This window comes from Sipha flava, unplaced genomic scaffold, assembly GCF_003268045.1.
Source record: "Sipha flava isolate LNK unplaced genomic scaffold, YSA_version1 111_pilon_pilon, whole genome shotgun sequence".
Classification (NCBI taxonomy): Eukaryota; Metazoa; Arthropoda; class Insecta; order Hemiptera; family Aphididae; genus Sipha; species Sipha flava.
The window spans coordinates 411,061-438,159 of NW_020271729.1; the positions used below are offsets into that span (position 1 = coordinate 411,061).

The following is a 27,099-nucleotide window of genomic DNA, read 5'->3' on the forward strand; positions in this document are numbered from 1 at the left end:
AAGCTTTTCCGTTCGTCTTCTGCTAAGGAAGTTATTTAATATTCATTTTTTTCAAGTCTACTTAAATCTCGATAATTAATTAAAAATATATGTCGACAATGGTATTCGGGAGTTTTTAATAAAACTGCGTTTCACACCGAATGAAAAATAATACTGTAGGCGGACATTAATGTAGACTAACACCTCACAACGGCTTTTGGTTTATTATAACGCCACAATATAACGGTACTGACCTGATTGTGATAATAGTATAAGAGCCTTAGGTGTCGTGGGTGACATGTAGTAATTTATGCATTTGCTTTAGGAGCCCACGCCCTTCATGTACAAAAGTGTTTTATTTTGTTCTTGTTTTATTTATTTATTTTTGATTTTTGCATAAACGAGCTATCAACACCAATATGAATGTAGAAATTATAAATCTCTCTGCTAAAAATGATTTCTATAATACGTTTTGGTAATTTATTTTCACAAGATTTCTATTAGTTCAATCGTTATACAACTGAAATATTATTAAAAATGTGTTTCCCTAGTTTTTAAGGTTCAGCGGAGGAACTGTTAATCACATTGACTTCGATTTAACGACCATCAAGCTCTTTTACTATTTTATTTTATTTTATTTTTTTTACGCACCGTGTACATGAACTTATATTGATTATTTTTTTTTAATATATTTTTTTAATAAAATACTAGATGATAACTACTATAAAACCGTTCGATGTAACTATATTGTAAATAATAATACCTGCACACTGTATTTAGACACTTTATTATGTTACAGTTTTATTGCTCAATGAAACTCGATCTAAAGTGTTTCATTTCGATTATAGTTCGAAAGTTTTGCCTTATAGTAATATTCCTAAAAGTAGTCACTTGACATTATGATATGTGTTACAATTTTTATATTCATCAATGTTTTTTTTTAGAAAAAAATACAAATGTAAGTTAATATTTTCTAATTAATTGTATAAATGATGAAAATGGTATTTTCCTCTATTAACTGTGTCATCATTGTTGAGGCAGTAGCGTATTTAAGGGGGAGATTGGGGAAATCGCCCCTCCCCGAGAATTTTTAGACCAAGACAATTTTTATATAAGTAATGGGTATTTTATTAAAAAACAAAAATTATGATTTATTTTATAGTATTACTACATTTGAAAACGTTTCAAATTTTACACTAATTTATGTAACACAAAACGCTAAATTTTTCATAACGTTTTAATTATCAATAACGGTAAATGGAAAATTTTTTAAACGTTTAAATTTGTATAACGATTAAATTATTTATAGCGTTAAACGCTTAATTGCTAATAAAGTTTATATGTCCCATAACGATAAATAATATATATTATTTTGATTGAAGACCCAGTCCATACTTAGTGAAAAATTAGATAAAACACAAGCGAAACTTTCAAAACACAGATAGGTGTTAAAAAAGAACTACACAAAAGACCATTCTAAGTGGATCCGGCATTAGATTAAAAAAAAAAAAAAAAAAAACCACAAATATTAAGGATTCACCTGATATAAATATTATCAAAAATTTTACTTGTAAATTTTGAGCCTGAAATAAAGAAAAAATTTGAGTCGCCCTCCCCCTAGAAGTAAGTTTAAATACGCCTCTGTATTAAGGATTCAACATTATTATAAAAATCGACCAAAAAGCTGGATATAACTGTAAAAGTTAGGAAAGTCAAATTTTGACAGTGGAAAAAGTTTTGAAATTTGTTGAAATGTGAACTAGATATCGATAAACGCTATTTTTATTGTAGATATCGATTCATTTCTTATAAAACATGTATGTATACGAAGAAAAATAGTTTATATTCAACAATATTATATCATATGAATATATGCAAACACATATATATATATATATGAACATACGAATAATAAATATGTGTAGTAACAGTGCACGATGGTTAATTTAATACCCACTCAAGTAAGGTTATAAATGGCGTTTTTCGATTATTAATTATTAACCCTCTCTATATTATAATGTGCGTTCATTACGTAGAGCGTTTTGATATCCTTTATTAATTCGTAGTACTGCAGTTTGTCCACTTAAACGATTTTTTAATAACCAAACGTAAATTTGATAAATTATCGACAAATATCTCGGACCACGGTGGCGATATCGAACTACGTAGTATTGCCAACAATGCAGCCTGCAAATAATATTCTAAATGAGAAATTTCAAAACGAAAATATTGCAGATACGAAGTGTACATGGACGAGAACGGGGACGCAGAAGGGAACTACACGTTGGTATCGCGGCAACGGCTACTGGACGCCTCTAAAGGATATGGCTTATTTCCAGCTGGTAGATTCACTAAACTGCGAAACCTGACTAGAAACCCGGTAAATGTATTCTCTTTCATGTTTGCGCGTCCGTGCGCGAATTACGAAAAAAAAAATAAAAATAATAATAATAATAAATAAATAAAAAAATTAAAAAAATTCCATATAACAAACGAACGATTTTTGTAATCTGTAATTAATTGATAACAGGAGTTGACTCTGGTGACGAACGTCGAGTGGATATCCGGGAAGCCGCCCGTGGCTGAACCAGCTTGTGGATATCGTGGCCAGAAATGCATCAGTAAATCATTTTTCCGCTGCGATGATTAATCAATTATTAATAAAAACGACATTATTATTAATAATAATAATATCGTTTTTATTATTGTTTTTGAGCGCATTTTATACGGTTAATTAATAATGTTGTGCCGTTCTCGTTTTAGCGCACACCGCGGAAATACTGTCGATCGTCGCGGGCACGTTGCTGTTGGTGCTAGCCGTGATCTCACTGGTGTTCTACAGGAACTGGAAGTACGAACAAGAGCTGGACAGTCTGCTGTGGAAAGTCGACTACAAGGATATAGAGATCAACGACACCGAGAACGGCAGCACTTCATCTAAAATATCCAGAGTGAGCGACTGGCAGGATACGAACGATATTACACCCATGCTCGAGCATCATGGGAAAATAGCGGATTTTGAAACGCAATAATAATAATAAATGATAATTGATAGCAATAATGAAAATAATAATTATTCATTAGAAAAACGAAACGCAATAGTGTTAAAAGGATAGAATAGAGATAACACGTTATTTTTTCCATTCCCCGAGTGGGAGGGACGATGATATTTGCTTCGTCGTTCAAATCACAAATCGGTTTATAGAACAACACACGTTTGCAGTCGGTGTGCGTACGTAAAAATCAAATCACAGACATTTGTGTGATTGTAATATTGCTGATTTTTTATATTATTACTTTCTACTTTTATTTTATGAGAAAAAAATATTACTTATAAAACGCATCGTTTCTAATGATTCTTTTTTTCAAGTCACGTTATAATATTTTTTCTTTCAGTTGGTAACTAAGTTTTTACATTACATCCCAACATTCTCTAAACAACTTTTTTTCACGTTCAAATGCCTTACAAATATATATATTTGTGTGTGTGTGAAAAAGAAACATAAAAATTAAAAAATTGACAGCCCACTAAAATCATCGCTGCACGTTTTTGTACGATATTTTTTATAATATAGGTACATTATAATTTTAAATTAAATGTCGTATATTTTATGCATAATGTTTAATTTTCTAAATTTACTTTTCAAATATATTAATGGAAACGAACCACGGACCATGTGTTTAAGGAGTTGATATATTTAGATGAAAGTGTTTGATGATTGTATACCTAAGTATTTATATATTTTTAGTATTGATTAATAGTAACGAGCTATATAGTACAAATTTATAATTATATATCATTAAATTTACATTCCATGTTATGTATAATATATTTACTATACTTATACTGTTTAATTTAAATAAATTATACACTTTTTGTTTAGCGATACTATCGCAAAAAATTGAAAGTAAACAATCAATTAAAATATGGTTTAATAATCAATTTGTATTCAGTTACATGTCAATGATTATTCTTCATACTGATTATAATCGGTATACATTCTTCTGTTCTACAGTTCTTGGTAATGCCAAACATTCTAGAAAAATGGTTTTCAACTTTGCATATAATTCATTGATTAAAGCGAGCTTATTGATACCAACAATGCAAGTATCTAGTGTTAAAAACTAGAGCACTCGAACGACTGTCTAATTCAAGCAATTCCGAAATTAACTTCATTTGGACATGCGCACGGTTCGTTAAGTGTTATACATTAATATATCGATGGTAAGCCAAATTTTTTTTTTTCATTTACCTATAATCGAACGAAAGATCTTGATTAGATTTGAAATAATTTTATTGACAGTTTTAGTTATTTTAAATGTTTTGTTTTCGGAGTAGCGTAGTTTAACAAACTTATAGCAATCTCTTGGAATGGTTAAGCTCGACAATTAAATGTTATTATTGTAAACCATTAAAAATTGTGTATTAGCCAATGGAATTAAAAATAACAGCAAACGTTAATAATCGTCTATAAATCGCCGGGAGTAGTTTTGATTACGTTTGCATCCTGTGACTTATTCGAATTTTGGATCGCATCCATAAAGTTTATGGGGCTGTACAAAATTCTTTTTTTGGCCATTATAACTAGAAAAGTTTACGATTCAGTGATCGATCGAAAACACGACGCGTAATCGAGACCGCAGACGATAAAATTGCGAACAATTTTTTGCCTTTAATAAAAAAATATAAATCAATCTAAACCGTACAGTTAGTTTTATTTCTTAAATTATGATTGCATTTATTCATGTATTCGTCTTCGAATATGCCGCGGCTAAAAAAAATAATAAAAATGAATTTGATACGATTTAATAAAATACGATCATATTTAGTGTCGTATTTATAGGCTTCAAAATCTTATAGGCGTCATTTTTTTCCATTTTGACTTTCAGTTTGATACTGTCATTACTAGTGATTATTTTTTTTGATTCAATATTATCTTAAGTACTTAAATACTTTTTACCTAAATGTTACTGTACCGTGCAAAGATTAAATGTAATATTTTTTGTTTTTTTCATTTCATTTTTAATAAAACAGACAAATAGAAATTATTATGTAATATTCAAAAAGTTTCCGTATAGAGACTGCTGAAACTTTTTATTTCACATAAACGTACTAAAAAAAATGCTTTGCACATTATATTTATTTTGCAATTAATCGGAATCTAATATTAACTGTTAATCAATTAATTAATTTAATGATTTAAAAATATTTAATGTCATCTAAATATCAAATTATTAGTTGATCAAAAATATACACATACGCAATGCATATTTATAAAAATAAATACTTAAGATAAAAAACCAATCAATCATGGTGCCTCTAGAATTCACAAAAAAAAAAAAAAAAAAATCAATCGCTTAAGTTGTTGATTCACTGAATCTACTGCAGACAATCCTGTGCCATGTACCACATTTACTCAAAATTGTCTAGAAGTAAATCTTGCATTTATTGGTGAAAAAATAGTTGAACGTAATTCCTAAATATCACAAAAACAATGCGAAATATTGCCCGTTATCGGTTGTGCGACAGAAGTCGTTAATGGGTCCAAGAGCGATTACAATCGTAGGAACGTAATCGATAGAACATTTTTGAGATTAAAAATAATAAATCAACAATGTCAATATGGTTTGACATACATAGTGAAGAACTCGATAACATAATGGTCTGTGCTATACGTTTGAATGTTTCTCTTTTAACCACAAAATTGGCCATTTATTACACTAATAAATAATGATATAAATCATATTTGACAAAACGTACCGTATTGTTTACATGTAATGGTACATAAGCGAATTGTGCATCTATTGCATTTAATAAATTATTTTATCGTACGCCCGTCGAACGTGCAGCGTGATCTAGTGCACTTTAAACGAACAAAACTGATGTAAGCTATGTACTGAAAAATAAAACATTTATTGAGTACACTACAAGAATTTACTAAATGCATATGAATATATACCATGTTTGAATTAAAACCATAAAATTTATTTATTTTTTTTTTTTAATAAATAATATGACTACAAAGACTAAAGTTATAACTGCAGTTTGATAAAAAGTATTTAAAATAAAATGTTTCGTGTAATTAAGTAGCTTGACTGTAAACATTTTTTATAATAAACCATATGAAACATAATTTTTTCTAAGCTTAATTTTTTCAAATAGTTTTACTGAAAGGTTAATTTATATTTAAAAAAATTTGTATAAAATTAAATTTTTAATCATAAAAAAGTTAAAACAGAATTAAGAATTACAAAATAAATTCTCGTTGATCATTCTGTAGAAATAACATCAAATTTTCGTTTTAATCTAGTCAAATACACCATCAGATAGCAGCACACTGTTCTCATTACGGTTTTATTGTGTAAACGGCTAACGTTATTTTTTATCACGTGTATTTTTTTAAGGCACTGCACCCATTAATACGGACAAGCCAAGTATCTTTAAGCTCCAACCCGGATGCAGATTTTCGTTATTCGTCGATATTTACCACAGTCGGCATTTATAAAGGTCGCGTGTTCGCCATCAAAAACGTAAAGAAAAAGTCCATCGACATAACCAGAGCCATGAAAAAAGAACTCAAAGTGGTAAGTATTTTGGGCACCAATTCACTTAAGTCTTTCGTTTACGGGTCGATTTTAGTGTTCATGAAATGCAATGTAGAAAAAATCGCGCTACGTATTAATTGTAATACGTTATAAAGACTGAAAACTTCTTTATTAACATCTTGAAACGGAATTCGTTCGATAGTTTTTTAATTTACTGATTTAACAATACATATTATATACTACACCCGTTAATATTAGTGAACAAATCCCATAGAAATCGACTTTTGAATACAGAGATCTTCGGAAAGTCGTTCAGGAACTGATAAATCGTATTTATATATGTTACGCTGTACTCGTGAAACTGCCCTGATTTTTTGAAATCAGCAAGGCCGTTGCTAATTCAAGAATTTGATAACTGTAAGAACATACAACTATAATTATCATAAGCTCAGCAGTTAAATTTTTTCGATTCCATGAAACCGGTGGTCATATTATAAAATTTGGCAACGACGTTGCTAATTTCAACAAATAACAGAAAAGTTGCCGATTTTCATGAAATCGAAAAATTCTCATATTCGGCGTAACATACCTAAATATATATACTATAGTGGAAACATGCTATGTCGTAGAGAATGTAGGTATATGCGTGCGAATACAAACGGATTAAACCGTATTGCGTTTTAATAATCATCGATTCTTACGACGGTACTTACACGTTTTTCTCATTTATTGTTCGAGAAACTTGTAGGTTACGTGTAAGGGATCCGTGTACATCTAAACTATTGAATGCGACTATCACGAAATGGTGAAAAATTAACTTTGATTTCAGATGCGAGATTTGAGACACGAAAACCTGAACGGATTCATCGGAGCGTGCACGGATCCTCCGAACATTTGCATCGTGACCGAATACTGCAATCGGGGTAGCTTGAAGGTAAGTAAAGTGTAATCAACGGCGTTCTTTTAATAATTGCCGTCGATTAAAATGTTTCGTGCGCTTCAGGATATTTTAGAAAATGAAGACGTCAAGTTGGATAACATGTTTGTTGCCTCATTGGTAGCTGATATAATACGGGTACGTACATGTAGATACAAACCGTTTAATATTATTGTCTCGGTACGGCTTTGAAGTGCCCTGAAGATACCTTACGGATTTTGAATGTTTACAGGGGATGTTGTACTTGCACGATTCGCCATTGAGATACCACGGAAATTTGAAGTCGTCTAATTGCTTGGTGGACTCCAGGTGGGTATTGAAACTTACTGATTTCGGTCTTCAGGAGTTCAAAAAAGACTGCGAAGATTTTCCGCATCACTTTCTCCAGCACGACTTCCGACTTCAAAAGGATGACGAAGTCGATTGCAAATGTGAAGGTAGTGTAGTACTTGAATGATAATGCGGTTTTATTTTTTTTTCGACCGATCAAGTGTGTACGATAATAATCATTCGCAAAAAATCAATTGAATATTGCAATGATAATGTTTTAAACGAGTATGTTGTATTATATTTATGTATTTAGTTTTATGTAAAAATATAACAATGCTTTTCTTTAGGACTTTTATACATTTCACCGGAGCTCTTACGGTGTTACAATTCTTCCATTCAAATATCATTCGGAACTCAGAAAGGGGATGTTTATTCATTTTCGATAATCCTATATGAACTGCATAGTCGAAAAGGTCCTTTTGGAGAAAACCACGGACTCGGGGTGTCGGATATTCTGAGAAAAATTATTTACTGTCCGCAAGATGGTTCAAATCCGTTCAGGTAATATGAGATTTGAGTTTATATCAAATAGTATCTGTAGAAATAATTTTTATGGTTTTATTTAATTTCTGTAAAATATTAAATTTTCATATAGGCCACCCTTAGACCTGTTGGAAAATAATTTCGATTTCGTTCGAGATTGTTTGGAAGATTGTTGGGCAGAAAATCCGGATGATCGTCCAGATTTTAAGACTATAAGAGCCAAATTAAGACCAATGAGAAAAGGAATGTAAGTTTGTTAAATAATTTAAGCAATTAAATTACAATATTATAATATCTTTCATAATTTCCATATAATATTTGTTCATAAAAGTCATTAATCATCGTGAAAAAATATATTTCTTTAGTGTAATATTTATAAACGATTTCCATAATTCACAATGAAAATGCGTTTTAGGAGACCAAATATTTTTGATAATATGATGGCGATGATGGAAAAATATGCAAATAATTTGGAGGTATTGGTTGACGAGCGAACCGACCAGCTAGTGGAGGAAAAGAAAAAAACTGGTATTTTAAATTACGATTTTAAAAAATAAGTACATTTTAAAACTACCATTTGTATTTCATAAAATAGATGCTTTACTATACGAAATGTTACCAAAGTACGTGGCCGAGCAATTAAAAAGAGGACACAAAGTGCAAGCTGAAAATTTCGATTGCGTAACAATTTATTTTAGTGACATCGTTGGTTTCACTTCTATGTCGGCGGAAAGCACTCCGTTCCAAGTACGTACCTATACCTTTCATCTTGGTTGCGATAGTGAAACTAGAAGTACTCGATTTTGGGTTCGTGTGTATGCTTTTTTTTTCGTAGGTAGTTGATTTTTTGAACGACTTGTATACGTGCTTCGATTCCATAATAGAGAATTACGACGTCTACAAAGTAGAAACGATCGGAGATGCGTACATGGTGGTGAGCATATAAATTACCTTACACGTGAAGTCAAATGCTCAGGTTATTCATTTTTGTTTTTTTCTGGTCTTTAATGTTTTTACATTTTAGGTTAGCGGTTTGCCTATTAAAAACGGTGACATGCATGCTGCAGAAATTGCTACAATGTCGTTACATTTACTAGAAGCCGTGAAAAAATTTCAAATCAGACACAGGCCGTACGATACTTTAAGGCTTAGAATCGGAATACATTCTGGTGAGAATAATTTTTATTTTAACGAGCTTAAAAGTTTTGAAACAAAAAAAAAAAAAAAAAAAAAACTAAAAAAAATCAATATCTCGTATTCGCGATTATCCTGTAAAAGTTGACGTTTTAGTCGAAGAGTAAACAACAATAAATTAATTTCCAAATACCTGTCATTTTTATATTTTCTGTCAGGAATGACGAGGAACTACTTTATCAAAATTTAAATTTTCGTAGTTAGATTTTGTACGGAATCTATAAGTTTTATTCGGAATAATTTATTAAAACATCTGGAAATCATAGATTCATTTTTATTTTTTTATTTACAAAACGAAAATATTTATTAATTTATATTCTTTGTCTTCATTAATGAACCTCGGGTTATAATTGAAATATTATCTATAAATAATTTCAGGTCCAGTTTGCGCCGGTGTGGTCGGTTTGAAAATGCCCAGATATTGTTTGTTCGGCGATACGGTGAATACGACTAGTCGAATGGAATCCACTGGACAAGGTAAATATAAGAATTTGGTTTTATCTTTTACAAACGCGTTATATAAATCATACACGATAATAGGTCGGTGTGCGGTCGGTCGAACAAAATTTATATCAATCGTTGTGCATTCAATGCGAAAATAATATTTTACCCATTCGATCGGCCGTGCGTGGGTGTTTGTTGTTAACAGTATATTTACTATAATATTGTATTGTATTATGTTATATTACCTCCACGAACTAACGGCGTTCTCGGGTACGTGGTTTTTCAGCGTTAAAGATTCACTGTTCGCAAGAATGTCGGACCCTGTTGGAACGGCTAGGCGGCTATCAGACAACGGAACGGGGACTGGTCGAGATGAAGGGAAAGGGTAACGTGCGCACCTATTGGCTGGTGGGCGAGGACCACTTACATAGGCTCAAAAGGGATGAGTTCAGAGCTCAGAGACGGGAACAGCAAACCGGTCGTAAGCACCGCAAGTCGTCGAAACAGCCAAAGAACGTAAAAGAAGGACCACGGAGCTCGTTAAAGGTCCCCAAGACGACCATCAACGGTCCACTGTCCAGGTGTGTTTTCTACGAATAATCACGATATGCACACGCATATCGGCTTCATTAATAAGACATGTGCTCGCGTTTTGGTGTAATGTAACGTTGCAGAAGCTGCAACATGATTTATTGTAATACTCCGAGTTCCAAATTCGGTGGATTTTTGGCTGCAACACGATTGCGCAATTTTTCCTTTTTTGACCCGTCTAATTACATCACGATTGCGCCCCGATCCCATTTTACCTGATAAAATCACATCACTATTGCACACCAAATAATAATATGTGTATATACTATGTATAATAATTTATGTATAACATAAAATAATGTGTACAATACATACTTTCTACATTGAAATTTTCATATACATGCACACAAACTTATTACCTATTAATTCAGTTTTTCTCCCCAATTATTACAGGCTTAGGACTGTCGACAAATTATCATCGTTGGCTTGGTTAAAAATTGTTTTTTTTTCTAAATTACATGTATGGTAAATGTGTTTACTGATATGTTCAATAGTCGATATTTTTTTTATTAAAAACTGTTTTTTTTTTCTTAACTGATAGTCATTTGTCGATATTATTATTATAACTATCATTAACTCTTTTAACTTTTCATTTCGATTTTGAAAAAGTGCATTTTGCGAATTAATATTTTGAGTGCATGTATATGCAAATTATAGAAAGTATGTATTCTATACATTATTTTATGTTGTACATAAATTATTATACATTGTATATACACATAATTTGGTGCGCGATTACAAATTTTTTGCGCAATCGTGGTATAATTAGTCGGGTCAAAAAAGAAAAAATTGCACAATCGTGTTGCAACGGGTTTTTTTGACGATTGTCGGTTGAACAATCGGTCAGATCGTTGCGCTTGTGTGTTCGTCTGCTATCGGCCATCGCTCTTAATAAGCATAAGGTAGCTATACCTATATATATATATGCTATACCACGATAGGCAACCGAAATAAATATGTATCTATACAAAATTAACATGTTGCAATAATTCACATCTATTGATTATGCATTTATCCATGTAACATGTATTTATATGATATGATCAATGCTTGGAAAAAAAATAGTTGAGGTACTCTAATGACACATATAAATTTTGCGTCCCTATCTGATTAAAAACTGAACATAACCGTGTTCACTCTCCCTTAAGACACCCTTAAACAAATTACCAAAAACTGACGAATATTTCATAACTTAATATACTAAGCTTAAAATATTCAACCATAGTCTCAATATAGAAACATAATATGTATATTATTGGTCTAAAGAGACTAAAACCAGTCCAAAATTATAATTATAACAAAATAATAAGACATAATAATTTTCGATATTCGGGTTTGATTATTATCATTTATCACGAATCGCTGTGTCAAAAACTAATACTTAAGTATACCTACATATTTTGTTAACGGTTTTTTTTTTTAAAAAATATTAACTTTTTGTATTTTTGTAAAAACTAAAATTAAATAAAGCATCGTGCATTTCTATGTGATAAAATAGTATGGGTATGACAAAATATCTGATAATTTAGTTGGGACACTCAGTTTTTTCCCTCCAAGTCAAGAACTGGATATAATTTTTATTTTTATAAATTATAAATATTTATTTTATTTAAGAATCATAGTTTTTATGGCCATTGGTCATTGGATATTTATATCACTTATGTGAATTAACTAACCTATCCTAACTAATCAAGGTAATCAGATATTCGAAGTCAACAGATAATATCCGAATAAAATCTTCAAATTGTCTACTAATTTCTAGTCATTAAATAAAACATGATACATTGTTGCAATGAGTAATTTATGGATCTAGGGTATGTAAAATCTTTTGGTAAATGCGCATGTAACATACTAAAACATAAACGAGAAAACGATCACTAACATTATTACCTACATGAGGTACTGTTACATCAATAGTGCATATTTGTGCCGTCCACTTTAAACGGTTATTATTATCATTGGCTGATTAGATTTGTAATATTCAACCACGAAACATTTAGGGTAATGATTTAAACGAAGCATAAGCAATAATAAATAATAATCGTGTCGAACCGTAATTATTTATTGTTAATTGGATATATTTTTAAGTTCGTTTCTTCCGAATGTTTTGCCATATATTATCGGCGTAAAATAGGCTATACTATGGTGTTATAACGGATCGCGTACGCATTTATTGTTATATTAAATATCTTTTAACCCTTTTTATCAAAATATATGTACCAATTGCTAGTTCCAGAAATCTTGGATCGAGTTTTTAACAATTATACAATATAATATTATACACGCAAAAGCTGTCCCGAAAGTATATCATGATATTATGTTCTTTTTTCTTTTGAAACGTATGTTATTTTGGCTATTTTAAAAACATGGATTTACACTAGACTCAATTACAAGCGAAGGAAGTGGGCTGCTTAAGGTCGGCGCATCAATCATTTCGTTTATGTAATTTATATACGCGTCCCATGAGACATATACAGCACGTGTACTGGATGATTCACTAACCACGGCAGCTATTTTAAAGTAGTGTATCTGTAATGATACGAAATTGTTATTAGAGCACCATTTATCGAACGCGACACCGTGTATTTTCAATTGTTCGTTGTTTATTCATTATAATATGTTTCAGCGATATTGATTTATAAACCGCAATCGGAATAATTTACACGCCACATACCATATTTGAAATACGGTATTTTGAAGTCTGTGGACTTGTATCAGTTTTATTTTATCATAATATTAATATATTACACGTGCCGTGCTGTGAATACATCATTGTTTATAACGCATACGCAGACTTTGTGTTCAGCTGATCCCTGCTACCACGTCCATAGGCGTGCGCATGGGGCGAGCCGGGCGATCCCCGGTATGACCGGCATTTTTTTGGGGGCATAGTAAAATTTAAACTAGCCACAGTAAAATGTCTATATATATTTTGATATGTTTGTGGAAATCAATTAATTGTATTTATATCATTTGATTTTAAAGAATTTAAAGTTTTACTTTTAACTTTAAAAATTAGCAATATAATACTTGATTCTATGTATGGATATAAATACTAAATTTTTTTTTAATTTACAACAGAATCTATTATGTTGAAGTGTTAGAAAAAAATTAGGGGTACAGTCTAAGTATTGGGGCATTAATTATATTCAAGCTCGACTGGAAGTAGAAGTCTGTGCACGCCTATGACCACGTTCCGTTTCCGGATGCTACTGCACACATGTGGAGGTCCTTGTTACGGGCTGGGTTACTTGCCCTTCTTTTAACCTTAACCATCCTTCGGAAAAGAAAAATCCTTAACCCGCGAAGAAATACCAACGTGTGTTGTGGGTAGACAAATATGACCGAACGGAGATAAACTTTGACCAGCTGCCTTGTTTAGTGGAATGGGTTAAATTTGGGTAGAATGCTTTGATAAAATATAAATATTCATTTTACGCCTTCCAGCAAGGTCGCTTAAGACATTTGTTTTACAGTTTGTGTTTCTTGTAATTTTTTTTCATAAAACACGTTTTGAGATCGCATGATAGTATAATTTATGTACTGGACACATCGATTATATTTTAAGTACGTTAAAATTAAAAATGCAATAAAACTATTTTTTGAGGATATTTTCAACAAAAATGTTTAATGTTTGGGAAAATGAGCTTATAAGATTGTAGGAATAATCACTCAGTAAAAATAGTTTTAGAACATGGGCTGTATTTTAGCTTAAATTCTTAGTGAATCACTATGTCATCTATGGATTGGCGACTATTCAAAGCCATGTAGCATTTCTTTATTTTTAAATTCATTAAATTGTTTTACATTCGATATATATATATGAAAGCACTAGTATGGCTTAATAAAATATAATTTATTGTCTATTGATTTTGTACTTAAAAATATTACCCTTTTTTTAGTTTAATTAAAGCTAAATTATTTATGTTTTTGATTAAGTAAATAAAGTAAATGCATTAAGCAATTCCATAACTAGTGGATATTCGAAATTAAAACCAAAATTCAAATTATAATTTTTATAGTTTGTATAATAACCATAATAACATTAAAAATAAACAAAGCACTTAATAAAATTATGCAATAAGTTTAAAGTTTACAAAATTTCATAAATTTATATTTAAAAGTAAATTCGTGTTCAACAGATGTAAAACGATAAGAGAAGTTTTTATTTTGATGTCATAAAGCACGTTAATATTATTTTCCATTACTGTGCACAAAGAAAAATCGAATTAAATATTTTTTCATTTAAAAATCGTCGTGAACTGTACTTTTTTATTAAAAAAAGTTAAAAGTATTTATTCTACTATCAATTAAATTAATAATTTAAGAAGTTTTAACAAAAGCGTTTTATGCAAATACTTTCAAACTTATATAGTAAAAAACATCAGTCTTGTTTATTGTAACATAGTCAGCCGTGGGGTAAGAGGGGTTTACTTTTAATAATTGACCGTATTTTTTTTGTTTATTTAAGTATGAAAAATATAAAATAATACTTATTAAAATCAGTTAATTATATTTTTACTTTATATACTATACGAGTAAATTTCATAGTAATATTGGTTTAGTTTATTTATATTTTATTTTTATAAATACCAATATAATAATAATAATAATAATAATAATAATAATATAAATCTTAGATATAAATTATTTACCATAATTTTGACAGAACATTGTGTTATATATATTGAACTCACTAATTTAAATAAAGTGGGAACTTCAAGTTAATCTTCAAGTTAATTTAATTTATTTATTCACAAAAGACACTAATATGAATATTTTATTTTATTCAATACAAAAAAAAAAAAAAAAATGATTTAAAAAATAATCAGTTTTTCATTTCAGTTATTTACCGACTATTTTGTTTTTTGTTTTTCTCAAATCTGTATATTGCGTATGCTGTGTTTGAATTATTTTTCTAAAAACCAGCACATCGTACGCGTTGACGAAACTGGTCGAACGATAGTATGAAGAAAAAAAAAATCACCAACGCCTCGACTATGTCATCGGATAAATCGGGTGAAAAATTATTCCGATCGGTGGGTTCGAGTGGATGGGTGGGGGGGGGTGTGAGAGCGTTCGCGATCGTCGTAGCTATCGGACGACATTGGCATATCGGCAGATGGGCGTGCGCGTAAATGAATACGTGATCGTTGGTTTTCATGTCGTATTGTCGTTGCGGTGGTTGCAGATGCTGCAGCCTGGAGTCACCGAAAAAGTTGAGGTTCGCCGCGCAGCACGACGATGGGTCGCCGGTGAGGAGACGGCCGTCGGGCGTGGCCGAGGAAGACGAGTACTGTTGCGACCGGCACCTGAGCGTGTCGTGCCCGTGCATCGACCACTTCGATCAGGCGGCACCGGCGATGCAGACGGCCGCGGTGACCACGGCGGCCGTGGCCAGCAAGCGAGCGACACCGTGTCACGCACTCCACGCCCCGACTAAGATTCCCGGTTTTCCCAGGGTCAACTCGGCCCCGGTCACGCCCATGGCCGCGGACTGCATCGACATGACGGACATGTCGTCGCTGTGCGCTGTGGACGACGTAAACGAGCCGCTTATAAGAGCCGCAGACAGGGATGGAGCGATCACGTTTGTATGATGCAAAGGTATGGTTTCATTTTTTTTTCTGCTACCCGTTACCGGATCTGCCGAACCTTGGTCGACGATTGGTTTCGCACGGTGGCAGTAGGGCGTAACGTTGGCGCTAAAGTTTAATTTTGTTTAATTTTGGGGGTATTTTTTTTCTTGAAAAATTGAGGGCATGGTCACCCATCCGAAACGGTTACCCACGCGTTCGTGCGTTTACTTGGGGTAGCGTTTATCGGTTAATAATATCTCCCCCCAACCACAAACCCCGCGACATGTGTTGGTGAGTGCAAAGATTAGTAGTAGTCGTGGCGGTTCCTGGAACGGGTAATTGACGGTGACGATCGAACGGTATGAACCACAAGCCCGGTCGACAGTGGCTAGGGAAACCTGTCGGATTTGGTTTCTGGTCGAGTGAACTTTGTTAGCGACGCCGGCGGTCGCGGGACAGGTGCTGGACGCCGAATGAACTCGGCGAGATGATACTCCGCGTAGGTAATAACGCTCGATAACGGTACTCGTGCGGTGCACTCGAAAAGCTTGAGGTGTGGTGCTAGTGGTCGTCATCGATCCTTCCTTAAAATGTCAGGGCCGAAACCGGGATTTCATGGACGACAGGCTACCGCGTGTGAGTGAATATGTAATTGCCTATCGTACAATTTCAGCTGTCCCGTACTAAATAATCGCAAAGGGTTTGACAGGCCAGGTATTCCCGATCCGTAGTTCGACCCAATCGCATTTAACCTATAAATTGTTGTGCAGGTGAGTTTAGTTTCCGTCGACACATCGGAGAGCTACTACGAGACACACCGTTATCCACAACCACTGTGTGTGTACAGACGACGGAGGAGCTATAAACAAATCTAGACGAGAAACGAAGGATCGTTGTGCAACGTGTAAAAAAAAAAAGAAAAAAAAACACTTATTTCTCTCCTTTTTTCCCGTGCTAGTTTTTTCCACTCGTAAATAGTGTCCTCGTACAATGATTATTATTATTATACGCTACGTACATACGTAACATACTTATAATATTTATATCATGTTAATGTTACGTGTGGATTAAAATATTATTATGTTCCTTTTTAAAAATTCGATTTTTGGACGTAAGTCACATTTATAATAATAATCGTTATTAGTAGTACTATATTGTCATCACTATTGTTACGCGCATATCGACCGGGGCCGAGAATAGTAAATGTTATGATTAATTGATTCGCGTGCGAACAAGCCCGCCGTATCCCATTGATGATGAGCGACACAACGACGGGACAATTAATGCTGCAGACGCGGTACCTGTATTAACGGCGGGAACAAACCCGCAACAGTGACAATACACGGATGTATCAGGGTTGATCCATGCCGATATCGTGGCAGCGGAAAGCGACGAGAGTTCGGTTGGTACGAATAAAAGCATCGGCTTCGCGTCGTGCACATGTTATTATTGTAACACGATGAACCGTTTATTTACGGTTTACATTTCATTATATCGAAGTAACATTCCAAAAGTGTGTGTAGTTATAAAATATTACAATTATCGTTCGTAGGCTACGAGTTTACGTGTAGTTTATAAGTTTATAATATTTTCGAGTAACGTTTAGTCATTTTGATATTATTAAGTGATTTTTTTTAATATAACTCGTCATAATAAACGATTAAAATTGTAAAACAAAATATAAACTGTCATCATTAGTTTGATTAGAAAGAAATATTGTAATAGAACATGTATACTTAAATATTATTGAAATGTTCGAGAACTACCTATTATTATTATTATTATTATTATATTACTATTTGTGATCAAATAAATATCATTCGAACGTTTTAAATATGTTTATTTTTTCATCGATTGCTATCATCCGAGCGTTTGATCTTATTCGCGTTTGTAAGTTTTTTATTTTTTTAATCATTGTTAAGGATTCGTAGTAATGGTAATAATAACTATTCAACGGATGATTGATATTAGGTTTGGTATAGATATCGTTGTCGGGTACATTGTAAGTAACCAGTTATTTATCTTTACTTCAATTGAAAATATCAAATTTGAAAAAAAATATAGCTACCGACGTTGATTTGTAATTTTTTAAGAATAAGATACCTGAACTAACTATAATATTATAATTATATTTTCATAGATGTATCATACGAGTGTATGTAGTTTACATTTTAAATTATTATTGTGTTTAGATTATGTCGTAGAAAAAATATGAATAAAATATGTAATATGGTACTCGGTTTTATTTTTAACAATAAAAAATTATTTATAAATTTACTCATAACACAATTATATTTTTATTAAGTATGAAATAATAAACAGGTGGAAAATCGAACAATCTGTAGGTATGCTGACGAACATTGAGATGAATACATTTAAGTTGTTATAAAATGAGAACCGATTGTCATATTATTTAATATTAATTCAAACAGTACTATTTCATGTGCATTCAATATTATGAACGATCATTGTGTCGTAAATTTTTATAATCAACGATAAAAACACAATATTTGAATATTATGTAAGTAAATTGATTGTATTTATAATTGGAAATCATAACAAAAACCGAAAATCGCACATTTGTACAGAATCATTTCACTATCGACAATTTTATGATATATTATATATATATATATATATATATATTTCAAAGTCAAACAGAATATTAGCCGGTGTGTGCGATGATTGCAGTATAAAAGGAATGTACGAAGAACTTTTCGTGCCGGTTCACACGTAATAGAATAATATAATAATGTGAACGACCACAATGAAAAATAAAAAATAAATCCCTGTTGCAGGCCACCATTCGCTAGCTTTAAAAATGTTTACCCGATTCTGCCGTTTACACGTGACATGATATAACATAGATTATATACTATTATATATTGTTATAGAGCCGCTATATCGATGCGCGTTAATATTACACACTCGTACACCGGGTATATTCTCTCGATTCCTCGTTCTCAATATCGATGATGTACAACAGATTATGTGGTTATTACGCAACAAATGACGACCATCGTCTTTTAAACGGTTTTAAAATACCAATAAGTAGTTACTAAAATTGTCGTAACATTATGATAACGGTACAGTTTAATTTTATGTAATTTCCTGGATGCACCCGTGCCCTCATTGGTGTGCTAATGTATAACGGAATACCATATGGGTTACATTGAAATATGCGGAAGAAAATCTTTTGCGCTCGACGAAACGAAATAAATTAGAAAACAATAATAGTGTTCGTACATGAGAACACTATTCAGAAGTAATAATACGTCTCTAAATGAGTTTTTGGAAAACGGGACGAAAGAAAAACGTACACAAAAAACTTTTCAGAGAAACTAAAATTTGAAAATTTGAGCAAACGAGATGATGACTATAAACCACAGTAAATCTACAGTAATCATTTTGACCGACCAACTACTGACGAGAAAAGAATAATCAGAACACTAGCTGAAAGAATGAGGTTTAACTATTTTCAATGGTACTCAAAATCTATACCCTAAGTATTCGTTGTACCAATTAGATACCATGATTAAGAAAATACGATCAGATAGATGAAAGTCGTAAAATACTGCGGGAGGAAAAAATACAACTACAATGGTAAAAGAAAAAAAAATTATACGAAGACGTATACTTTTGGATAATACAACCCAAATTAAATGCGACTATGGTTATTGACATGAAAGTGTAGTACGAAGAAAAAAAGGTAAGATGCATAAATTAATAAAAATAATGTTATGATAAGAAATGATATATAAATGCATGCAAAACTAATTTATGTTATGTAATTTAAAATTACTAATTTGTAATGGACGGATATTAATTATAAATTGTTAATTTTTGTAAATATTCATTTAGATTGCCTATCTAGGTGTAGCTGTTATGCGCTTAATCGAAACGATCACCTTTACGACGCTCTGGCGAAATCGTAGAACCGATCATTGGCCGATATCTATTGAAAAATCCATCGAGTTCAAAAAAAAAACGCGTAACACATCAACACGTTGCCAGTAACACTGAACACAATCGTGCATTTGAGTTACGTTACAACATTAGATTATACCAAGATGCGCGCAGGTGTGTCGTCGGTTTTACGAAGACGACACACCCACATTTGGGTTTCCGTCTTATGGATTACATGAGAAATCTGCGTTCAGGAAAATCAGTTCGCTGTTATTAGCTTTAGTACGAGTGTAGAATGACATTTTTGACCCAACGTTATAGCGAAGAATATTGTCTGTAGGGTTTTTGAGATAGTTTATTTTTTCAGCGAGTTATGAGTTTTTTTCAAATCGTAACATCTTGTACAGTCATAGCTCACTTATGTAATTAAAACGACGTTTAATTCTGATGGAAGATTAGTCTATTGCAAAAGCTAAAAATACAAAACTGATTCTTTCGAACGCAGATTTACCATGTCGTATGATTGTTAGACAGAGTCTACTTAAACGGATGAGGCGTTTTATTTAATAAAGATACTTTACTTAAAAATTGAAGTGAAAAATAAAAATACCAACATCTTTCGCATTCTAATCAGGTTACACGAATTTAAACAATATATTTATACATTTACTGTTTTTTTTTTATTAATTTTTTATTTGATAGATATTCAAAATATATAATACATGAAATATCATGTTAAAAAACGAAATGCGTAAATTAATATTAAAGTAGATTCACTGTGATTGATACCGTATCAAATTAAATTAACTATCTACGTTATTCATAAAATGAACTTGCACTTATACGTCGTCTTATATGATGTACGTAATATTACATCTTACCTATACACCTAGCATTTATACACATATACGTCATGTTTATATAATTTAATGATTAGTTTTGATACCTACATAAAATAAAATTTAGTTTGACGTAAAGTTAAGTAGAAGATATGTTTTTTTTTCCATTTTAATTTCATAACTCATAATAAATGCTAATTAATATAACTTCAGGTTTATATTTCGTAAATTATAGTATATAATTCATCATTTTTAGTCATCAATGAGCGTTTTTCGGATTTAAAATATTTTGTTTTTGTTTGTTTGCACATAATCCATGTTACATTCTCGATTATTGTTTCATTAAAATTGACGAATCTTTAGATTATTGTAAATTGTAAATCGTTTATAGTAAATTTTTAAGGAGGAAAAATACTATTTTATATTTATTACATATAATATATTTATTTTTAGTCCGTTTACATTTACTGACTATTATTACTATTATAGTATGTTAGCCATTGTTGTATTTATGTTTTTTTTCATTATTTAGACTCAACAACACGTTGAAAGCAGCATCTAATAAATTAACATTGGGAGTAATTCGATTAAAATCTGTAATAAAATAATAAAAATATAATATAAAAAAAATTAATTAAAAAAACACAATATATATTTAGGTTTAAGTATTTTCTATGGTAGTCGTAAAGTAGGTAGCATTGTACGCATGCAGTTGGTGCCAACGAAATGCCGTACTATTTTCTTTTCGTTACTGTATTTTTCTTTTCAAAATTCAATATTTGAACTGACGACAACAAGACCGGGTTACAGCCATTTAAACACATTGTACTGTTTAATTGTTGTATCTATTGACGTTTACTTTTCAAAATTTTAAGCTCGTGGCGGCTGGTATGATTGTTGAAAGTTTTCGTTTAATTGCCAAACTTTACGATTCCAAACGACTACTGTGGAATGTCTAATATCATGTTTATTATATCGATTATACAATGATTGTGGACTAATAAATTAATAGCAATCGGAAATTGAGAAGATTGTATCAATTCTTGTTTTACCCCCTAGTGCGGGTATGGTATTTTTCGAACAATAATTTTAAATAATATATTCATACACGATAGGGAAAAAATGGGTCCCAAAAAGGTTTATTAAATTTCTCTCATTGCCGATAATTGGTTTTTTTTTATTTTTATAACAAGTTCTGCTGAAACACCGAGACATCCAAATATTAATAATAATTGCGTAATGCACTGGAAATCGTTAAAAAAAAAACTACTTTTTTATTTATATAGTAGCACTGTTGCAAAGTTATCGAATTTCAAAATAACTAAAAAAATGTATTATAATAAAAATATAGAAAAATAGTTAATGACTTTGTTTGGCCATTTCAATACTGGAAGCGAATGCAAGCACATTGCAGAATAATATCATAAGTGCATGTGTCCAATAAAATAGAAAAATATAATGGGAGAAAAAAATAAATACGTCCCGTTGACCCCATTACTAATTCGCATTATTCTATTTAAGGGGTCCATTGCAATAGCATCTGTGAACAAGACGAGCGAAGTAGCGTTAAGTGCGGAATATTAATGTACCCGATAACATTATATTACTACCCATTCCTTTTTATCCAACGGAGACTGCATTGTATATTATTTTATGCGCACGGAAAACGTCTGCGTATATATTACTCTCACAATGCATTATTATGATTATGAACCGTTATCATAATACTCAGAACGTCTCACGCGGTTTTGCGAACCGTATTGGTTAATTTTTTTTTATACCGTTTAGTATGGAATTCATGAAAAAAAAAATTATAGCCATTGAAGAATACTATATCGATTTAAATTATTATCAACACAATAGAAATACGATAATGTAATATTATTTAAAACGGAATGGTTTAAATAATCGTTTTGCAACAGTATAATGTAGTAATGTAGTAAACCACATTATAATAAAAGTACTATGTAGAAGTAAACAGTAAAACAATGAAGCACTTATCATTTTTGTTTTAATTGTACGTTTTATTTTTGCTGTACGAAATGTTTAAGCTATAAAAATTTAAGTAGGTACTTTATAAATAGGTGTACTGAATTAGTTTGTTTCGTCACATAGTATACGTGCGTGGTTACCTACTCGTAAAGAATACTAAAATGAGCTTAAGTACATATGAATTAAATTAAATGAAAACAAAAATAAAAAACGAAAAAATTGTCACGCCACCTACCAATGATAATAAAACCGAAGAGTCTAATTTTAAAATTAAAATTAATTGTTTTTCTTGGACCTTAATCAATTTTCATGAAAGTTAAAATTCAAAACATGTATTTTTAATAAGACGAGTAAAAACGTACATATTAAACATGTTAAGGTTACATGATATGAGTAAACAAGAACGTCAGTAAGATATAGTATTAAAAGTGAAGTATACGATTATTTTGGTTCTTGGAGAAGATTAATATAATATACCTAGAGCCTACATTGTAGGTATACGCGAAGTACGCGTCGACAACAATAACTGTTATTCCAGTGGAAGAGTTGGACACCTAATATTTTGTATGAACCTTCGAGGGGAGTTTGTGTGGCCAATAGTTTACAGAGGGGCTGTAGACGCGAACAGGAGAATGTTGTGTTTCGAAAAGAGGTTCTAGAACATAATACTTGGCAACAAGGTGCTCCAAAACATACTATCGGTACAGATAGTCTATCCCTTCCGCAAGATATACACTGTACGCTCTGTAGGTTGTGTTTCTCAACATCTGTATGACAGTGACATACTGTAATACTATTACATATAAGAAAAATTTAGGCAATGACATAAAATAAAAAATAAAAATATACATACAATAAAACTTTCTTACACAATGACGTGACGTACGTGTAACGTATTTTTAATATTTTATTTCATAACCGAAATAATTCAATTGGAATTCTTAATTATATATGCTGTAGACAATATCAGTGGTGCCAAACTACAATAAATACAGTATGGTGAATATCAAATTTGATGAGTACCTACCCACTACCTAGTACTCGCTCCCTTTAATAATAAACTATTGGTACATGACAATCGCGTCGAGCGTATCACAGTCAGTGGATATTACCATAACGTCTATAATGGGGAGCAATAATAAATAAATTTAGGATTTTACAGCGTATCGCGCTATCGTAGATCTATTTTTCGTCGCTATCGACGTATCGCAACTGAAGTGTTTTTATGTAATTATGTTAAATAGTTTCAAGTTTCGATCATAACTTGTTGTTTTTATACTTCCATAATACTTACACATAGGTTATGGGTTCGAAGCTATGTGTCGTCTGCCCACTATCCAGTACTCGTCCACCCATAATTCACTATGGATTCGGCACCACCGAAGAATATAACTTATATTTTATTACTATATAAATGTTTAAGCGTTTTGTGCAAACACAAATGTGTTCATTTTGTTATCGTTTGATTGACCTCGCGAGACCATCTTGTCTTGTCCCACGACGCATCCGTGCGCCATCGGAACGCATCGGTTGAGAAACGCCGCGTTATTCGGAGCTGCTATTGTAATATTATTCGTGTCGGTTTACGCGACATGTATTATGATAACAACGCGCGTACAAGGGTATTGGAAAATGGTATTTGAAAACCGTTCGAACAATTCGGTTGTCGATAATTTCGTAGGGATAACCGTAAAAAATAAATAAACAAATACAAATTAATAAAAAAAAGAAAAAAAAAAGGTTTTACGTGCTAATATATTGGTAACGATTTTTCGAGAAATCTTTGGTTCGCGATTCTCGCGGGTTCGAGGGGCGGATTGGCAGCACGTGTTGCCGCCGTGGCACATTATTACTGCCGGCGCCACGGTTGGCGAACGGATACGCACGATATAATACCCGGCGGCCATACTCGTATATACACGTACGTGCGCAACACCGGCATACCTAAGCCGTGTGAACACCGTACCGTGCGCTATAATCGTCTCCGATCGGTTTAACGAGGCTGTGCGTTCTTAGGTGTATTGCGTCACGGTAAATATGAAATTTATCATCTCACGTTACCGCTACCGAGGTTACCATTGTGCACGACCATTACTGATCGTCACTGATTTTAGGTACGATTCCTATACGATCGGACGGCTATCAAACGATTGAGAACGTTATACCTTTTTGGTCGAATGACCAGTGGCGCACGCAGGGGGGGGTTAAGGCGTTGTAACTCCCCCCGAAATTTTCTCCGATGTCTAGGTTAAAATTTACAAATTTTACAAGTTTGAAATATGAAGAGCTAGTATTGAATACCTAGTATCATTGGTTATAGTATAGTCTATTCTATTATCAATGCTATTATTTAAGTCAAAACATATTAAAGATTTGCATAATTTTGTTAATTGTAAAATGTGTTATATTTTTACCTTGACCCCCCCCCCCGGAAAAAAAAACTTGTGTACGCCACTGCGAACGACTAACTAATATTTTTTAACAGGTAGCGAATAAACAATTGAACCGCGTTAGCGATTACACGTTCTAATAATACGCGACAAGGTGTAATGCGAACTCGTCTATACGCGCTCATACGCAGATGAACTAACCGCTCTGATATTCTGCGCGTAAGACTATCGCACCGCGAATATAAATAAAATCCCCACGAGCGTGGTACGCGCACACTGCTGTAACTATGTGCGTCGTTCGAGATTGTTAAATGTTATAAATTAATAAACAACAGTTCGTTCAACACGTGCACAAAAAACACGAATCGAACAATAAGGTTCAAACCCGACGGTACACCATCGTGATCATAAACAGGTGAACCCTTAAAAAAGACCGCAAAAAAAATGACCAAATGGTCATTCCGATGTACTCTTCTACACAAAACGTTTGACAGACCCTTAGCCTAATCCCTTCAAAAAATTCCTCGTGAAAAATCGTCCTTGCGTGCGCACCGACTGCTGAGGCCATCTGTTTACGTGCACAAATATTAAATTTATTATTAAATACAAATCTTGTTCAAGTGTAGAAAAATGCACCAGTGGTCAAATCCACGCATTAATCCTGTGTTTGTTTCACTTAATTTCAATCTCATTCTATTCTTGTAATGAACATTGACACCCGAAGATCGACGACAAATCAAATAAGTGCTATTTTATTCAGCTTTCCAGACTACCCAATTGCACTAATCAACCTTCAGACATTTGCGATCCCGGAAGCTCACCCTTAAACAAGAAGGAAGGTTATCAATCCAAACCCATATCTATACCCCTCAGTACTTTATTCCCTACCTTACCTCTATTCTCCTCCATCAGCAATTTTCTCCCTTATTTTTCTTTTACAAATCCGTTTTATTTCGTTTTGGGTTATTACATTTCCTGTAGTATAATCTCAAACACTACGGTGTCCCCCTCCTCTTCATCGTACACCACTTTACTCCTCTCATCGCCAAACGGTGGCACGCGTAAAACTCGCCCACGACTTGTTCTACTAACCACATTGCGTATAACGCGAAATTCACGTTTTATCGCCCTCTGAACTCGTGAAAACTGATTTTTGCTTGCCAGCAGTTTGAAGTTACTCGCGCACACGAACGCGTGTCAACATGTAAAACGCTCGTGTACAACAACGGTATAATAATAGTGTGTGAATCGTATGCATGTTCGGGCGCGTTCAAACATTTTGCGCTCCCTTCTCGTGAAACACACGCGGTATTCGTGTGCACACGTAAATATTATATTAAAACAGTAAACAATACGCGGTTTTTGACATCGAATACGTCATACCCCCCCCACCATCCGTATCCGTATCCCGTAGCACGGGTCTATGGAGGTCGGTGTTCATGACGAATTTATGATATCGCGCGCCTCTTCGGGCTGACTGTTTCTATTGCCCGGGATGAGGGTGTAAACGTGCGTACAATATATGATGTGATAATCGTTTTACCGAACGAGTGTTCTATATGTAATGATGTAGTACATGGCGATGGCGGTAGACAGGTCAGAAGGGCGCGACGTTTTGAGTTCGGAATTTAATATAAATTAATAATACTTATGGCAGACGTTTAGCGCGCCGATTGTATAACAGTATAAAACAGCAATGCATTATAATACTACAGACGACCTTTTCGATTTTATTTCCGTTTTTATTCGTACAGAGTTTCTATCCGATCCGATATCGCCTGATAATGGCTAATAATAATAAAAACGTATTGTTTTAAAAAAGCAAAAAAAAAAATAGAAATGCACGCACGCACACACACACACACACATAGTGAATCGATTTAATACGC

General features: G+C 32.6%; 1 protein-coding gene across 5 annotated transcripts in view; it reads left to right on the forward strand.

The window, feature by feature from the left end:
• The window catches only part of LOC112688713 (guanylate cyclase 32E), a 75,479-nt gene extending 58,333 nt beyond the window's left edge, over positions 1 to 17,146 (forward strand). For 3 of the 5 annotated variants that reach the window (XM_025562064.1, XM_025562057.1, XM_025562073.1), the window contains exons 9-24: positions 2,215 to 2,359; positions 2,510 to 2,600; positions 2,743 to 2,930; positions 6,385 to 6,564; positions 7,355 to 7,459; positions 7,529 to 7,600; positions 7,695 to 7,899; positions 8,080 to 8,293; positions 8,388 to 8,522; positions 8,691 to 8,803; positions 8,871 to 9,022; positions 9,111 to 9,209; positions 9,300 to 9,444; positions 9,848 to 9,946; positions 10,200 to 10,494; positions 15,696 to 16,104. In XM_025562064.1, the coding sequence (XP_025417849.1) occupies positions 2,215 to 2,359; positions 2,510 to 2,600; positions 2,743 to 2,930; positions 6,385 to 6,564; positions 7,355 to 7,459; positions 7,529 to 7,600; positions 7,695 to 7,899; positions 8,080 to 8,293; positions 8,388 to 8,522; positions 8,691 to 8,803; positions 8,871 to 9,022; positions 9,111 to 9,209; positions 9,300 to 9,444; positions 9,848 to 9,946; positions 10,200 to 10,494; positions 15,696 to 16,104 (2,647 nt within the window). Of the gene's footprint in view, positions 1 to 2,214; positions 2,360 to 2,509; positions 2,601 to 2,742; positions 2,931 to 6,384; positions 6,565 to 7,354; positions 7,460 to 7,528; positions 7,601 to 7,694; positions 7,900 to 8,079; positions 8,294 to 8,387; positions 8,523 to 8,690; positions 8,804 to 8,870; positions 9,023 to 9,110; positions 9,210 to 9,299; positions 9,445 to 9,847; positions 9,947 to 10,199; positions 10,495 to 15,695; positions 16,112 to 16,853 lie in introns of those variants that run through there. The other 2 variants (XM_025562050.1, XM_025562080.1) reach the window with 1 other exon arrangement.
• The last annotated feature ends 9,953 nt before the right edge of the window (positions 17,147 to 27,099 follow it).